The following is a 19,188-nucleotide window of genomic DNA, read 5'->3' on the forward strand; positions in this document are numbered from 1 at the left end:
GGGTAGTTAGCCCCTCAGATGCACCTGTTGCAATTACCAGGGTGTTTCGGGCAGCCATTGGAAAAGTGTCTTTATAGAGGTGTCGAAGCTTTCGTCTAGCTCTGAGGTGTCCAGCCCGGAGAATAAGCACCAGTGACAGTTTAAAGAGAAATCTAAGCCGTTGAAGAGGCCAGTGTCTGACGTGCCCAGTACCCCTCAGGTGCCTCCTAAGAAGTCTTGAGGCATTCCTCAAATGCAAGATTAACTGTCTTGTAGTTTCTAGGACTCTCCAGAACATTACAGGCGGTCCCCGGGTTACGACGGGTCCGGCTTACGACGTTCCGAGGTTACGACGCTGACGCTTCCGACCGCTCTGAGTTTACGATGCTTTTAAAAAAAACACATATTAGATGAAGATAAGAATCCTTTATAGTTTTAGCACAGTTTCTCTCTCTCTCTCTCTCTGTGTAAGGTTTGGTATATGCATAGTCAATCCACAAAACCTAATCAGAAAATGTGCTGCATGCAACATTCCGACCCATCCACAGTGTGCTGAGGTAATACAAGATTTGAGAAAAGATACAAGAATTTTTTGTTCAACATGTCTATCATGGATAGACAATGTTATTAAATCAAGATTGAATGTACCAAATAGTTGAGGATGAAGAAGAGAAGAGGAAGAAGAAAAAGAAGAGGGAAAACGGAAGAGAAGTAAACAAAAATGAAATGACAGAAAAAAATAAGGAAAACAAAGAACAAGATAAAAGTATGGATGCAGAGATACTCATTGATACTACATATGAGGCAATAAAGCAGCATACCTACGAAGAAATAAAAATTACGATATGACAACAGAAAAGCAAATCCCGAAGAGGCTCTACCCAGATCTATACAATGACGGGAAAGAGGAAAAAATAGACAAAAAGAAAGAAAGACAAAATCTGCAACCTCTTGAAAAGAGGGAATTGCAGATTTGGAGAAAGATGTACTACAAACATCCTAAGATATGTCAAAACTATGAAATATATGGTAAATGTGCATACTTAGATGGATATGGGGATGATTGCAGAGATCTGCATCCAAAAATATGTAAAAACCTAAAAGAAGGAAAAGGATGTAAGTTCGACAAAAAATGCAAATATATGCACCCTGTAGCCATGAATCATAATCAAATAAATAACTAACCAAGTAATAAAATCCAAAATAAGAAAGAAAACAAATAAAGAGAGAAATCAAGAATATCAGGTAAAAGAGAAAAGCAAACCACCAATGAGATATGGCAGAGGTGTCAGCAAAAAATTTCAAAGCATCAGCTCCGAAATTCTACTCAAGAGATAATAACTATTTATTATGCAAGAGGATATTGCAGAAACGGACGAGAAAATTGCAGATCAGACACAAAATGAATAATTATGATGAAGGAAGATCAAATATTATGGAAAAGTTGGATTTTTTAATGTCAGAATTTCTGGAAATGAAAAAAAGAACAACATACCAGAAACAGGAAAGAGACATGGGAAAATCCTTATTACTACCAGTATTAAATGAAGGAGAAAAACACGCAAAACCATCATAGTGATGAATGCGCAGGGTTTAGTTACGAGTAACTCAAAAAGAAAAAATAGAGTACTTAGAAGAAACTAACCCAAAATGAAAAGAAAATAGATATAATGAATATAAGTGAAACCTGGTATTCCCCAAGAGACTGGGAATGATGATCAAATAAAAGGGTTCCAAACTTATAGATCAGATAGAAAAAATAGAAATCAAGGGGGAACCGCAATATATGGGAAAGACAAAAAACAAGGGAAAAATAAAAATAATGAGAAATATAGTAACTCAGAAATGTGAACTTGAATAGCGGTTAGAATTTGAATCTGAAAAATTGATGAACATAGTAATATATAGACTCCTAATACTAAAGAGTTTGACTTAATAATTGAAAAATTGGATGATATATGTAGAAATCACAAGGACTGGAACTATTCTCCTATCTGGTGACTTCAAACTTTCCTTTCGTAGAATGAAGAACGAATAGGAGATTGTGGTTGTACTTATACATATAAAAAAGAGAGTAATAGTAGTGCAGAAGATAAGAGGCAATTTGAAAAGCTATTGGATATGCTACTAGAATCCAACATCAACAATAAATCACCTGCCAACAAGAAAGGAAAAATACTTTAGACCTAGTATTTGTGAACGAGATGAATTATGTTAAAGAAATAATAGTTTATAATGCAATATTTCAGACCATAATGTCATAGAATTAACCAGTTCATTCCAAGCAAGTGAAAATAGAGATAAGCAAGAAAATGAAAAAGTGGGAAGGATATGGAAAATACAACTTCTACAGTAAAAATATAAAATGGTCAGAAATTAATGAAGAATTAAACAAAGATTGGGATAACATTTTCGTAAGTGATGACATAAGGGTAAATACGGAGATATTATATAAAAATATTGGAGAAAATAGTGGAAAAATATATACCGAAGAAGAAAAGTAAACATCATTCATGCATACCAAGAGACAGAAGGATCTTGTTCCAGAAAATCAGAAAGTGGAAAAAAGGTCTTGCAAAGAAAAAAATGCATGGAAAGTTATAGAACTAAAAAGTAAGATAGAAAATGCAGAACAAAAGATTATACAATCAAAAGAAAATGAAAAACGGGACTTGGAAGAAAAAACCCTATTAAATATCAAGCAAAACCCCAAGCTATTATACTCATATGCGAACGAAGATGAATAAAAGAAGAATAGTATAAAAATGGCCCTCTGAGATTGAAGGGAGATTAACGAATGAAAAAAAAAGGAAATTTGCAACATACTGGCAGAACGATATAAGAGAGAATTCACCCCTAGAATAGATATGAAGATAATGATATAGAAGTAAGGGATGAAAATAGTGAATATTTTAGCTGACATAGATATTAATGAAGCTGATATTGTGCAGGCTATTAATGAAATTAAAAATGGAGCTGCTGCAGGGCCGGATGGAATTCCTGCTATTTTGTTAAAGAAAGTAGTTCATTCTATCGCAAAGCCAATTGTAAATGTTATTAAGACAAAGTGTAGATACAGGCAAGATTTATGATGAGCACAAATTAGCATATATTACCCCTACTTTCAAAAGTGGATCAAGACTAGAGGCAAGTAATTATTAGGCCTGTGAGTCTAACATCACATATTATGAAAGTGTATGAAAGGGTAATGAAGAAAAATATTATGAAACATTAATAAAAAATAATTTGTTTAATAAATGACAACATGGTTTAGTACCCGGAAAAAGTACACAAACAAACTGTTAGTCCACCGTGAGAACATATTCAAAAATATGAAAAGCGGAAATGGAAAGAAAAACAGATGTGGTTTATTTAGACTTTGCAAAAGCTTTTGATAAAGTAGACCATAATATATTAGCGAAGAAAATTAGAAAACACAATATCGTGGATAAAGTAGGAAGATGGTTAAAAGAATTTTTACACAACAGAAGAAAACAGATAGTTATTGCAAACGACGAGAAATCGGATGAAGTCAAGGTAATATCCGATGTGCCGCAAGGTACGGTGTTAGCTGCAATACTGTTTGTTATTATGATTGAAGACATAGACATAATGTGAAGGATCGGTAGTGAGTAGTTTCGCAGATGACACAAGAATAAGTAGAGAAATTACTTGTGATGAAGATAGGAACGCTCTACAAAGAGACCTTAACAAAGTATATGATTGGGCAGAGGTAAATAGGATGGTATTTAACTCTGATAAATTTGAATCAATAAATTATGGAGACAGAGAAAGAAAGCTATATGCATATAAGGGACCTAATAATGAGACCATCAAAAACAAATAAGGAAGCAGTTAAAGACCTTGGTGTGATGATGAATAGGAACATGTTATGCAATGATCAAATAGCAACTCTGTTGGCAAAATGTAAAGCAACAAAAATGGGAATGTTGTTACGGCACTTCAAAACAAGAAAAGCTGAACACATGATTATGCTTTATAAAACATATGTTCGTAGTCCACTTGAATATTGCAATATGATATGGTACCCACACTATCAAAAGGATATTGCACAAATAGAGAGTGTACAAAGGTCCTTTACAGCTAGAATAGAAGAAGTTAAGGACCTAGACTACTGGGAAAGACTACAATTCTTAAAATTATATAGTCTTAGAAAGGGAAGAAGAGAACGCTACATGATAATTCAGCATGCTGGAAACAGATAGAAGGAATAGCAGAAAATATCATGGAACTAAAAATATCAGAAGAGCAAGCAGAGGTAGATTAATAGTGCCCAAAACCTATACCAGGAAAAATAAGGAAAGCACACAGACATAAATCCACTACGCACCAGCATCGATAAATGCAGCGTCTATTCAATGCGTTGCCAGCTCATCTGAGGAATATATTCATGATTGTGGGCGTACAGTGTTTAAGAAGGAGCTCGACAAAATAGCTAAACTGCATCCCAGACCATCCAAGATTGGACAAGATGCAAAATAAAAATACCGGAAGATGTACTGAGCAACTCTGTAGACATTAGAGGTGCCTCACACTGAGAGGGACCTGGGGCAACCCGAACAAGATGTAAGGTCTGTAAGGTAAGGTAAGTCAAGGTCTCTCTCTCTCTCATCTCTCTCTCTCTCTCTCTCTCTCTCGTCTCTCTCTCTCTCTCTCTTTGTATTTTCCAAGAAAATAATCACTATAATTTTCTCTCTCTCTCTCTCTCTCTCTCTCTATACTACAAAGATGTATGTTTTTTAGTATGATAAATAAATGATTTACTATTTTCAAATATTAATATTAATTTATACAGCAATAATATAAATTCATTAAAGAAAACACCATAGTGAATTAGTAAGATTTTAGCTTATATTTAAAAAATTATCGAAGAATGAAGGAAATCCCAGTCTTTTCTGTAACCTTTCCAGGTACTAAAACTGTCAGATATATATCATGTTCTGTGACAGCCAAAAAGGGGGAAGAGCTGGGGAGAGTTGGGGGAGAGCTGCGGTGTTGCAATCAGTGGTCCTGACATTCCCCCCCCCCCCCCCACCTCTCTCTCTCTCTCTCCACTCTCTCTCTCTCATCTCTCTCTCTCTCTCTCTCTCTCTCTCTCTCTCTCTCATTTACTGAGACTCGAGATTTTTTATGTACTTGTACTATTTGTTTTTAATACTTTCAAATAATAATAATAATAATAACTGTAATTACAAAATTCATATGTGATAGTATTTTAAAGAAATACAATACGTACTAATCTATCCATGTCACTTTTAATTAAGGTTAACTCTCTCTCTCTCTCTCTCTCTCTCTCTCTCTCTCTCTCTCTCTCTCTCTCTCTCTCTCTCTCTCTCTCTCTCTCTCTCTCTCTTTTGCCACACAAGGTAATAATGAGTCATAGTGGTAACGCCCTCCCTCTCTTTCGCTGGAAGCGTTAGAAACAAAGAGAGATAAACACTCTCTCTCTCTTTTACCGAAATGAAAGAATTTTTATGGTACTGGTATGTAAAATGTTTATTGATAATTTCAGTTATTTAATAATAATAATAATAATAATAATAATAAAACTAATTACAAAATTCATAATGGTCGTATTTTAGAGATGAAAATGACTTTTCCATTTCACTTGTAAGGATAATTCCTCTTTCTTACTGAGATGAGAGAATTTTTATGGTAGATGCACGTGTTTATTATATTTTCAAATAATAATAATAATAATAATAATAATAATAATAATAATAATAATAATAATAATAATAGAAATAGTAATAATACGATAAATAATTTCAAAAGAAAATTCTTCCCTTTGTCTTTTTCTGTATCAATTTCCCCACCTCAACTCGAGTGACACTCAAGCTTAACAATGCCATACAATGGTCAACGAATTTAATGGTTTTATGTAATCTCTCTCTCTCTCTCTCTCTCTTACTGAGATGAGATCATTTTCATGGACGTGTATGTAATAAGTTTATCATTAATATTTTCCAATAATAATACAAGTACAAAATTCATATCTGAGTATTTTAAATACAATAATCATTCCATTTCTCTCTTTTAAACAATCTCTCTCTCTCTCTCTCTCGTCTCTCTCTCATCTCTCTCTCTCTTCCTCTCTCTCTCTCTCTCTCTCTCTCTCTCTCTCACAAGATACTGTCATACATTTGGTGTTTCTATTTCTTCCTTTTATCTCTCTCGCTCTCAGCAAAATGATAGACAGACAAACATAATTGCACAGTCCTCTTTCTCTCTTCTCTGGAGAAATATATGTATTTATGGGAGGGGGAAAAAAAGTTGCCTACAGACATTCATTTCAATCTATTGAAACCTAAGGAGTTATCTCCCTCTCTCTCTCTCTCACTCTCTCTCTCTCTCTCTCTCTCTCTCTCTCTCTCTCTCTCTCTCTTGTATTTTAATGAAAATATACAGTAATTTGTGAATACACAGTGTTGCACATGAAAAAAGTAAATTAGTGATAATTTTAGAGATACGGCCCTAAGAAAAATTGCAAATTAGTAGTGAAATTTTCCCTGTGGACATGTTTTCAAGAACGTCGTTCCGGCTTACGACGATTTTCGGGTTACGACGCGTCTTAAGAACGGAACCCCCGTCGTAACCCGGGGACCGCCTGTACTCTTCTGTGTGTGGGGACGAGAAAAGACACTTCAAAGAAACCAAGAGAGCTTCTTCCAATAGACGAGTGTTAGCACATCTGATACAGTGGCTTCTAAGCGCCCATTGGTACCCGCGATTGCAAGGCCTCTTGAGCCCCCAGTGACTCCTGGACATTTTGTTCCTGTAGAGCGCTCATTAGCATCCGAACACTTCACAGCTTCAGAGCTCTCAGCAGTCCCCTTTTGTTCATTTTCTCGGAGCTTCCCTGAGCACCCAGTGGCGTCCATTCCCCTGGATGTTGTAGCTACCTGTGGCTCTCGAATCTTCTGCTTTGGCTCCTGAGTGCCATCAGTCTTTGTTGTTGACTGCAGATCATTCATTGCTCTTAATCAGAATAGGTTGGACAACATTTTTTAGTTTTTGAAGAAGCCGTCGACTGCACCTCGCCCAACTTCAGGGTTACATTTATCTCTTGTTTCCTCAGTATAGGAAGAAGCAGAAGAGGACCCGTCTTCAACTGTGTACGGGTTGCTTCTTCTTTAACTGCTTCATACCTTCCCCATCTGTGTTTTATTTACTCCAGCACCACTTGCATCACCAGCATCTAATTTCAAACAGCTGCACCTTAGCGGTAACATCAAGGATTGTCAAATCTAGCTCTTGACAGCCTACAAACTGTCAAGAGATTGCTCAGCTAAAGGATTTTCAAAAGCAGTTGGGGATTCTCTGGTGAGATGCAGATGTCTTATCAACACAAGTGGTCAATCTTCCTCACTTGGTGCAGAAGCAGTAACGTCTCGGCTACTAAGGCTTCTGTGACGGTAATAGCAGACTTTTTACTATTTCTGAGAGCTAGAGGATTGTCCACGTCTATTAATAAAGGGTGCAGGTCAGTGCTTGGCTCAGTTTTCTGACATATAGTCCTGGATGTCACTAATAACCAAGATATTTCTGATCTGAAGTCTTTTGACACATGCAAGCTAAAGAAGTCTCAGTTGGTGTTATGGTTCTGAAATGGTTTTCTGCACAAGGCAACAGGATATGCTCCCACACAATAGGATTTCTGGCAGAGAACGAATCACCAGTGAAACCCTTGCCTCGTTCTTTCAGTGTTAAGAACCTGATCAATACCGTAGGTACGAACGACGAAGAAAGAGTACTTTGTCCAGTAAGAGCTCTTAAGTTTTACCTCTACAGAACTGAGAAGATTCGAGGAACCCTCAGTACTCTGAGGTGTTCAGTCAAAGACCTGTCACGGCCCTTAACGAAAAATGCTCTCTCCTTTTTCTTAAAAGATTTAATAAAGAGAAGCTCACTTTCAAATTGGAGAAAAACTTCTTCCTATTTTTAAAATTAGAGCGCATGACATTAGAGTTGTGGTTATGAAAAAAGCCTTTCAAGTGCAACCTCTCACTATCTTCCATTATTCAAGCAACTTACTGGAGGTGCAAATCTGTGTTTGCTTAGTTTTACTTGAAGTGAAAATGACATTTAGTGACTGCAGTAGCTTAGGCCGTTGGCAGTGGCAGGCATGCTATTGCGGGTGGATGCTTGGGTACTGTGTACCGGAGTACCCTGCAGTTAAAGTTATCTTGTTGTATTTTGTGATAGTACTGCGCCCAGGGTGGGAGCAAAATTTTTATGCTTTAATAGTGTTCGGAGTATTCCTTCGCTTACGGCTCCCACTTGTAGTAGGCAACCCTTGGCTATACTGCCACGCCTTTACAAAGTAAGACGAGTGCCAACCAGAGGCAGTAACTCCTGCAGTAGCTCTCTTATTAGGTAGGGAACTACAAATATTTTTACAAATGCTGGCAAATTTTCCATGCCCAAATTTATTATATTAATATTGAATATTTTGGGAGTAGAATATGTCCTTGCATCCCACCTCCTATCAATGTGGGAATCCACTATGTAATTACTTGGTAACTTATGTATATACAAAAATGAAATTTTTATGATAAAACTATTTTTGTATATACTTACCAAGTAATTACAGATTTGAGGCCCACCTGCCTCCCCTTGCTAGAACATAAGGAACAAGCAAATTGACAGGCCTTTGCTTAGTTGTTCCTCTATCCCCTGATAGTGGGCAGGGTTAGATCCTACACCAAAACAAAAGAATCAATACTGCGAATTTCAAATATTAGCTGTCGTACTAGTTAAAAACTATAGCTGTAATTACTTGGTAAGTACATACAAAAAGTTATTTTATTATAAAAATGTCTTATTGTATATGAATGTTGGGGTAGGGTTAGGGCATTTTTATATAGGAGGTTTATTTTTATTTTGTATGAATTTTGGTGTAAAATTTTCGGAATAGTTTGATCAATTAACTGGTTGTTGAATGTAATACCTAAACATCGTTCTGGCAGTGAATTTAAACAAAATATGTAATCCTGTTTTTATTTTGTGCTTGCTATTTAAAAAGTGCTTTGGAAGAGAACTTTGATCTATGGAGTTTGTTCATCCTTGATTCGTGCGTGGTTTAAGGGAAGTTCTGCACATGCCTTTTTAACTATTTGAAAATTTACTTTCCCAATTAAACCTCTTAATATTAAATACTGAACACATGCGTTGTGCATTTTTATTTTTAAGGTTTTCCAAATACAGTAAAATCAATAGTTTGGGAGTAATATTCATATATTGTAGGAGTGGCCAGTTTTATATCTTGTTAGTGTTGAATTTCGATGCATTGTACCTGTTTTAACCTCTGTTGTAAATTCTTAGAAAAATATCCAACATACTCTAGTCTCAGAATTATCTGGGACCCTCTTCAGTCACACTTTAACGTTACCGAATGTCACGCAGACATTATGGTGCATCATTGCTGTAGCTTTATTGCATATTGGCATCAACCTTCCTTTTTTCAGTTTTGTAAATACCTTCAATTTTTTTCAATTGAATTGAATTATCATTTTATGACAGTGAAGTAAAATGTGGAACAGGTAATATACATTAAAGAAAAGCAACAGGGAATAAGGTGATGTGGACTAATATATGCCTTGCCATCATTTTTAATTACATTTAGCAGATTCTTCCTAAATTGATAATAAATGGCAGTTGGTAATAGTTGATAATTTACCGAGGATGTTCTTTAGAGTTAAAGTAGCTGAAGCAATTGAACTTTCCTGTGCTACTAAAACTATGTCATTACAGTCTTCAGTATAGATACATCAAACAAAATATGAGGCAGATCCTGTGGTAAAATTATTTAAGTGAAATTTTGGGTAAATGGTGCTTTGTAGTAAATAGTAAGATAAAGGAAAGCAAAAAAATTAAATAAATAAAATGATTGTAAGGAAAATGACAAAGCTTATAGTTACGCTGAAGAAAAAGTAGTTAGACATAAATGGCATGAAGTGGCTAAGGAGAGAGAAATGCTATGAAGCCCCTTTTAATCTTGAACATTGTCCTATGAGAAATTGTGTATCAGAAGTTGGAATTGTTGGACCATTACAATTACACAAAAATGTAGCTATCAGGTAAATAAGAGATTCATAGTTTGCCTAGGTACTTTCTGGCATATTACCTAAGAATTTTAGTAGTTCTCCCTGAATTATTTGGATTAATAGAGCCAAGAGTCTGTTGGATATTTTCGAAATCCAGATAGTGGCGAGTAAAAAAATCTAGATGTGTGCAAGTGCCACTCCGTACCCTTCCTCACCTAACATTGTCAATAATGCATAATGGTGAGCACTTAATATTCTTATAAACAACAGCCATCATACTTTAAACTGATGACTTTATGCAAAAATCAATTGTCTACCTTATTTTGGAAATGCAAAAATATGCTTATTAAGAACAGCCCTCACACTTTAAACTGAAAACTTGCAAAAAGTTATTATAAATCTTATTTTCCAATATTTGTATTTATATAAATGTGTAAATTGCACTTACAAATAAGAGAAGTAACTTTTTTTTTTCTCTCTCTCTCTCCTTACTCGACACTTAGTTTGGTAGGCTACATATTTTTCATTTATTTATTGTAAAATACATCATTGTTTACAAAAAAAAAGTAAATCCCTTTTTCTCTCATATGCAACACGGTAAAATGATTTACACTAATCAATGTAATTAACAATATAAAAATACTTTTTACTCTGTTGCACCTGTTTCTGCTGACTTTTCTTGCTTAATATGACCAGGAAGTGTAGTACTCCCTTATATGTGACTGGGTCCAACCTTACTCTGTCCTTTCAATTTCCAATACCTAGTACAAGGTGGGGCCATACACACAATCAGCAGCATGACACACAACATAAGCATGATCTGCAGTGCTGCTCTATAAGTTCTAAAGCAGTCCATTCAAAAAAGCAATTGATGAAGCCCAAAGAGGAAAAACGGTTTTTCTTTGGGAGTGCACTGACGCTTTCTGGATGCAGCCAATTAGCATATACGTATGTTTGACTCGATGTCTGTCAGCTATTCAAAATATTAAGAAAACCAGTGCTGTAATACTAGTCAACCCACACACTTTCTACTGTAGCATATAAAGGAAGGGAGGTGTGTGTTACTGTGCATAGGTTTCAGCATATACATACCCCCCCCGCCCCCCCTTCACTTCTCTCTCTCTCTCTCTCGTCTCTCCTCTCTCTCTCTCTCTCTCTCTCTCTCTCTCTCTCTCTCTCTCTCATTTTGGTTTGAAAGAGAAAATTTAGAATATACTGTAAAAATATAAACGAACATACTGTAATATAAAATGTAAATAAAAGATTTGAAGATGTGCACTTGTTACTGTACTTAGGCTTATTATATGAAGACTTGGTCACAGCAGTTCCTTTATCATAATCTTAAAGCATGAAACCAAACAAGCTTTATCAAATCAGGTCTACCTAGTCCACTTCACCCATCCCACCACACTTCATTCGCATCCCTCCCAGCCAGAGAAACTGCTCTCCAGCTCCACCCACCTTCAAAAACAAACCCTTCTTAGTTACCTCTGCACAACCATGTTGCTGCTCCTCTCCAAGGCCCAATCATCCAAACAGAAACCCCCCATCCTCCCATCTACCACCACCATGGAAAATTCTTGAGGCCTCCCCCAACCCCAAAATCCTTTCTTAGGCAGTTTGAGTGTAGGTAGTGTCATCAATTTTTTTTACTAATCACAGTTGTCAACCAAAGGGAGGTGGTTTTTTTTTCTAATTTGAAATTTTTTGTTATGTCATATTTCTTTTGGGCCTGGTCCGGATGTGTTGGATTTAGGTGATCTGGTTGATTGAAGGATTACTACAGTTGCATAGATTATCATTAGTGAGTGTTTGCTGCTAGTTACAGTTATACAAAAATGAGTTTTTGCCTTGAGTTTAACAGGTATCTTCTCATTTTCAAAGCATTGACTCCTTTAATTCATTTAGTTATAAAGTAGCGAGCTGGGAATAGTCAAAGTTGTGGGCTTAAATTTTGTCAAATGCATTTTAAAATGTTTTACGAAAAGTTTTTTCTTGCGTAGGTGTGGGGGGTGTGAAGATACTAAAGAATTAAATGTCCACCACCCATATGCATGAACATAAATGCAACCATCTGAAGTTACTCTATACAGCACATTTAATTTGAAATTATCTGTTTGGAAATATACTATTCTGTAAAGTCTTGACAGATATAAATAGATAAATATGATTTTTTATTAACAAAATGTTTCGTTCATGTCTAGTTTTAGAGAGGATAATGCCTATTGTACACAAGTTGTGAGGTCTCTTTAATGTGTAGTAGCGTGTGATGTCTGTTTGAAGTTTGTAAATGAAGTTGACAGAAATATGAAAATTTTTTGTGCATTTATTAGTGTATTTTTTCTTTTCTAGATATCCTCTTGTTATGTGCTGCCAGGTTTTTTAAAATGATTATTATATAGTCTGTTACCCAAAAATATTAATGGTAGCCATCTTGGAACCCAGGATATTGGTGACAAGTTTTTAAGGTTACTGGTACAAGAAGCTGCATTGTATACAGTAGCTGATTTGACAAATATTAGTGCAGACTAGCTTGTGGTGTCTTACTTTCAATTGAGGAAGTGATGTAAATCTGTAACCCCATGTAGTTGCGTAGCTGAGGAGTGATGTGTGACTAACTGCTCCAAATATCCCACAGGACCCCATGCCCGAGGTTAGACAAAGTTCTTTTGCTCTTCTGGGTGATCTGACGAAAGCATGTTTCCAGTATGTGGCCCCTTGTATATGTAAGTAGTTTGGGAATTTTACTATCTTCCCAGAAAGATTTATACTTTAAATATAGTCTGCTAAAGATCCTAAATGATGGTATGAGCTTTGCGATGATTCAAATTATAGATAATCTTTTCATTGTAATTATTATTAAGTTAGCAATATGAAGTTAAGATAGTACCTAATTGGAAAAATTGAGTCTGAAGCTCTCAATACCTTTTTCCTAACAAACATAGTACTTGAATTAAACCAAAGTATCTATTACTGTATGTACATGTAGGTATAGGATCTTGGCTAGTTGTATAAGTCTTTTTGGGAAGAATCCCTTAGTCCATTAACAATTAAACTAGATTGATGTATTAGATTTTTTTTTTTCAAACCCTTTAACTGAATTGCACCAAATTTTGACTGGTTACTGGGCCTTGTATTTTATATTTTAAGACCTGCCAAGATATAATTTAGTTTTGTAGATTTATGTATGAATATCAAAAACAATTTTTGGAGTTAGGCATTTATAGCGGTGAAGTTTTGGACTTGAGAATTATAGCAATAGAATGAGGGAAACATAGTAATGAAAAAAAAGTCAAATTTTTATTTTTAGGAAAATGAAGAGTAAACATTCAGTGTTTTCTTAGAATAGGTTGGGGGGAAAACGAGGATGCTCTATAACTGGTTTTAGACAATTTGTCCAATGCAACCCCATTAATCATACATGCTTTGCTTTGATGTGGAATTGCCAGTGATATCACATCACTGGTCACTTTAATCAGGAATCAGAAGGTTTTCAAAAGAAAATGAAAAACGGGACTTGGAAGAAAAAACCCTATTAAATATCAAGCAAAACCCCAAACTATTATACTCATATGCGAAGAAGATGAATAAAAGAAGAATAGAAATAGGCCCTCTGAGAATTGAAGGGAGACATTAACGAATGAAAAAAGGAAATTTGCAACATACTGGCAGAACGATATAAGAGAGAATTCACCCCTAGGAATAGATAATGAAGATAATGATATAGAAGTAAGGGAAGAAAATAGTGAATATTAGCTGACATAGAAATTAATGAAGCTGATATTGTGCAGGCAATTAATGAAAATTAAAAATGGAGCTGCTGCAGGGCCGGATGGAGTCCCTGCTATTTGTTAAAGAAAGTAGTTCATTCTATTGCAAAGCCACTTGCAATATTATTAAGACAAAGTGTAGATACAGGGCAAGATTTATGATGAGCACAAATTAGCATATATCACCCCTACTTTCAAAAGTGGATCAAGACTAGAGCAAGTAATTATAGGCCCTGTGAGTCTAACATCACATATTATGAAAGTGTATGAAAGGGTAATGAAGAAAAATATTATGAAACATTTAATAAAAAATAATTTGTTTAATATAGGACAACACGGTTTCGTACCCGGAAAACAAAAAGTACACAAACCCAACTGTTAGTCCACCGTGAGAAACATATTCAAAAATATGAAAAGCGGAAATGAAACAGATGTGGTTTATCTAGACTTTGCAAAAGCCTTGACAAAGTAGACCATAATATATTAGCAAAGAAAATTAGAAAACACAATATCGTAGATAAAGTAGGAAGATGGTTAAAAGAATTTTTACACAACAGAAAACAGATAGTTATTGCAAACGATGAGAAATCGGATGAAACCAAGGTAATATCCGGTGTGCCACAAGGTACGGCTAGCTGCAATATTGTTTGTATTATGATTGAAGACATAGACAGTAATGTTAAGGATTCGGTTAGTGAGTAGTTTCGCTGATGACACAAGAATAAGTAGAGAAATTACTTGTGATGAAGATAGGAACGCTCTACAAAGAGACCTTAACAAAGTATATGATTGGGCAGAGGTAAATAGGATGGTATTTAACTCTGATAAATTTGAATCAATAATTATGGAGACAGAGAAGGAAAGCTATATGCATATAGGGGACCTAATAATGAGACAATCACAAATAAGGAAGCAGTTAAAGACCTTGGTGTGATGATGAATAGGAACATGTTATGCAATGATCAAATAGCAATTCTGTTGGCAAAATGTAAAGCAAAAATGGGAATGTTGTTACGGCACTTCAAAACAAGAAAAGCTGAACACATGATTATGCTTTATAAAACATATGTTCGTATAGTCCACTTGAATATTGCAATATGATATGGTACCCACACTATCAAAAGGATATTGCACAAATAGAGAGTGTACAAAGGTCCTTTACAGCTAGAATAGAAGAAGTTAAGGACCTAGACTACTGGGAAAGACTACAATTCTTAAATTATATAGCTCAAAGAAAGGGAAAGAGAACGCTACATGATAATTCAGGCATGGAAACAGATAGAAGGAATAACAGAAAATATCATGGAGCTAAAAATATCAGAAAGAGCAAGCAGAGGTAGATTAAATAGTGCCCAAAACTATACCAGGAAAAATAAGGAAGCACACAGGACATTAATCCACTACGCCACCAGCATCGATAATGCAGCGGTCTATTCAATGCGTTGCCAGCTCATCTGAGGAATATATCAGGAGTGAGCGTAGATGTGTTTAAGAATAAGCTCGACAAATATCTAAACTGCATCCCTGACCATCCAAGATTGGAAGATGCAAAATATACCGGAAGATGTACTAGCAACTCTCTGGTAGACATAGAGGCGCCTCACACTGAGGGACCTGGGGGCAACCCGAACGAACTGTAAGGTCTGTAAGGTAAGGACTGTTGTGCCACTGACACACGACTTTCTCTCTCTCTCTCTCTCTCTCTCTCTCTCTCTCTCTCTCTCTCTCTCTCTCTCTCGTGTGTGTGTGTAATGTTAATATGGCCCCCAGTTGCGTTGCTAGCTGAAGTATTTGTTGTGAGGTTTTAGATAATGCATCAATTTTGAGCCAAAGTTTACCCAATTAGTTAGTGTATGCTTAGGCTATTTGGTTACCCTTAAGTAGAAGTGTCACTATGGCTCATTGTATTGTCTTTTCAGGGTCTTACTGGCATAGTTTATGACTCCTTCATGTTTCTGGGTCATGATATGCCTTCATATACTTGCCAGGGCCTCACAGATGTAGGTTGTAACATCTTTGTTTCTGTATTGGGATCTTTTTCTTTGTCCATCATGCCAGGACTAGATTCTCCTAGCAAGCAGCACCCTGCTTTTGGCTGCCTGATCCTTTGTTGATCAGGGGAGCACTGACTACAGACTTTGCTCTTGCTCTTCTGATTCAACCCCTCCAGAAAGTGTTTTCATTGGTCCAGTTGCAGCTGTGGTTGATGTGATAGACTTTCTTCTGTGAGTCGTCTGCAGTGTGTGATTCTGGTTCCTACCCTCTGCCAGTTGAAATTCAAGGACCACCACCACCTTCCTTGGTGAGAGCCACCCAAGGTCCAGCTTAGGTTGGAGGTGAAATGTAGTCATGTTTCCCTGTGGGTGGCTTTCCTTTTGTTATGATGGTGGAAACAGAAATGTAAATGAAACTTGATGCACTCAAAAAAAAGAGCTCTGTAGATTCAGTAGTTGGACCAGCCCACACCTCAAGAAGTGTCAGGTACATTTGTTCCTGGAATATTCACAGGATTTTTATTGTTATTGCACTGTCCCTGTAAATGCCACTGGTAGTCATGAATAACATTTAGACAGGTGTATTGCAAGGTTCGAAAGAGAGGCAATATTTTCATGTTTTTCTGTGACTTAGTGGGCATTGGCCTTTCCCTAGCACTAGTTCCATCTTGGTGAATTGAGCCCCAGAATTGGCACACTGCCCTGTCATTTCCTCTTCAGCCCTCTCCTTTACCAATGTTTCTCCTAGCTCTTTTGAGAAAAACATCCTTGTATTTTGTGTTAGTAGTGGGTGTTATGTGTTCTTGGTTTTGGATTTGAATAATTGGGAAAGGTTCCAGTCCTTGCAGTTTATGGGTAATAAATGATTTGCATGGCTGAAAGATTGGTAAGTTGGAGGCCAGGCAAAGATCTCAACCAGCTGAGCATATTCCTTTTCTTGATAAATATCAAGATGATCATCGTTTTAGTTAAATTGCCCATTTTTGGAGGGGATATGTTGGCCCCCTTGGATCAGTAGGATGCAGAATTTCAAGTACACTGATTTGTTAGGTATTGAAGTACCCTTGTTGTTAAAGGAAAGTTGTACCTGTCCGTGTCCTATGTTTTGTGTGTTTACTGTTCAAGTCTGTTTAGATCATGGTTCCATAGGTGGCTTTGGCTCACAATCAGTGTTGGCTTTGCTACTACCTTAATCATTGTTCTTTTAAAGGGCTAGTTGCAGAGGAACAGTTCAACATTTGAGATTAGCCACAGCTGGGTCTCCAAATCAATGTAAAGTTCACTGCTATGCTCTCTGATAGCAACTTCTGGCCATGGCAATTGACACAAGGGTGTTGGTATGATCTGAAAACAGATCAAAAAGTTTTTTTTAAAGCCATTTAGCAGATCTGAAGGAGTTCTCTCCTGATGGGGTGGCTAAGTTCTGGCTGGTCATCATTGGGTATATGGTGCCTTTGAAGAAGCTGGCTCCCCACATCAGGTTTCTGATTCTCTTGGTGGTAGTTGACCTTGTCCTAGCTCAACGGTTTACTTAGTGTGGACTGATTGGTTGAACACAAGCAACAAGCAACCTCTGGAAGCTTGTTCCTCTTGTTCCGAAGTGATAGCCAAGCTAGTGTTTATGGGTGACTCAGTGCACAGCTTGGGTGACACCCACTGTCTCTTGCACAACTAATTAGTGTTTCAGTCATATAGTATATGATTAATTAGGTAGTGTTGAACTCATATGAACCCATTAATCATATAGGAGTCAACTCTTGACCCCATAAGCTGTTTGTTTTCCATTTCATGGAAAAGGGAGGAAGGAATAGAGGTGATGCTGGAGTAATGCATTTTTATGAAAATAGTTGTATTGTAATGAAAATAATTTTGCAACAGACAGGTTTAGGTAAGGGTTAGTAAAATGATGTAATTTTATGTGCTCCAGCTTAAATAATTATATATGGTAGTTTAACATGAGTTGGCAGTCTTCACTTCATAGGGATAGGACTGAAATTGTTTTAATGAGACTTCATATTGGTCATTCCGACTGACACAGCTTTTATTCTTGATGGAAGTGATGCTCCAGTCTGTGCTCGTTGTGGCAGTCTGTTGACAGTTGAGCACATTCTGGTGTCTTGTCCAATATATGGAAATTTGATCTTTAAGGGAAACAACTTTCATATATTTTAGTTGGTGATGTTGATGTCAACAACCTTGTAAACTTCTTGAAAGAGATTGATTTATATTTTAATATTTGACTTCTTTTACTAAGATCTAATTCTATTAATTACTTAATACATACAAGCGAACACACTTATACTTTTATTTATATTTTAATAGAAAGAAATGTTAATTTTTTATTTTTATTTAAATTAACAAACAAAATTTTTTAATGAATATTTTAATAGAAAGAAATTTTAATTTTTTATTTTTATTTAAATTAAAAATTTTTTTTTTTAAATAAAATATGTTTTTTACATTATCATTCCCATAGGTTATCATCACCTTTATTTTGGGTTTGTCCCTTAGTTTCATCATCCATCCATCCATATGCTTTGTTTGTCAAGTTCTTTACATTAAGGGAAAAGGTATATAATTCATGCATTGTGGCCTTGTGTGGTCAGGTGTAGGATGTTGAAATGAAAAACCTCTATCTTCTCAAATATTCTCGGTTGAGCGATCAGCATTATGCCTTAAGGTATTGTTCATGCTGGAGTACTTGCTGTCAGGTTGAATGCTAATGAAAGGTAAAGGGAAACCATTTGGTTTTAATGTTTGAACTTAATACCATAAAAGTTGTAGTACTAATTTCAGTTTTTGTTTCACAGCTGAGTTCATGCCCATTCTTGGTCAAAATCTAAATCCAGAATTGATTTCTGTGTGCAATAATGCAACGTGGGCCATCGGTGAGATTTCAGTTAAACTTGGTAAGTTCTTGGTAATGTTATTTATACTAGATTTTATTTTCCTTTCTTTTCAATAAATAATCAAAACTGGATTACTTTACATTTCCTTTATTGATTTTTCTGTATGAAAACGCTTGAATTATATAAAATGCAATTTAAATATGAAATCTACATTGTTACTAAAGAACTGCTTAATGCATTAATGTGAAAATGGCTAAATTTTATGTAGTAGGCGTGTGTAATTATTGCACTACGTTTTTCTTAAATCGTGCTTGTATTTCAGGCGCAGAGATGCGTGTTTACATCAACTTGGTCTTGAATGACTTAATATTCATCATAAATAAACCAAACACACCAAAGACGCTTTTAGAAAATACGGGTATGTATCAAGTAATGTTTAAGTTGGGTATTTTATTTAAAATATCCTTTTGTTTGTTACTAGATTACTACTACTTATGGACTGAGATGATCTATAATTTAGGCAGCAAGT

General features: G+C 35.9%; 1 protein-coding gene across 4 annotated transcripts in view; it reads left to right on the top strand.

The window, feature by feature from the left end:
* Positions 1-19,188, top strand: part of LOC135195060 (transportin-1-like) — an 89,164-nt gene that overhangs the window by 42,065 nt on the left and 27,911 nt on the right. For all 4 annotated transcript variants that reach the window (XR_010310060.1, XM_064221415.1, XM_064221417.1 and 1 more), the window contains 3 exons: positions 12,685-12,772; positions 18,621-18,719; positions 18,982-19,077. Coding sequence is in view for 3 of the 4 variants with exons in the window: in XM_064221415.1 (XP_064077485.1) it covers positions 12,685-12,772; positions 18,621-18,719; positions 18,982-19,077 (283 nt within the window). In the remaining variant the exon portion in view is untranslated. The remainder of the gene's footprint in view (positions 1-12,684; positions 12,773-18,620; positions 18,720-18,981; positions 19,078-19,188) is intronic.

This window comes from Macrobrachium nipponense, chromosome 15 (genome assembly GCF_015104395.2).
Source record: "Macrobrachium nipponense isolate FS-2020 chromosome 15, ASM1510439v2, whole genome shotgun sequence".
NCBI lineage: Eukaryota > Metazoa > Arthropoda > Malacostraca > Decapoda > Palaemonidae > Macrobrachium > Macrobrachium nipponense.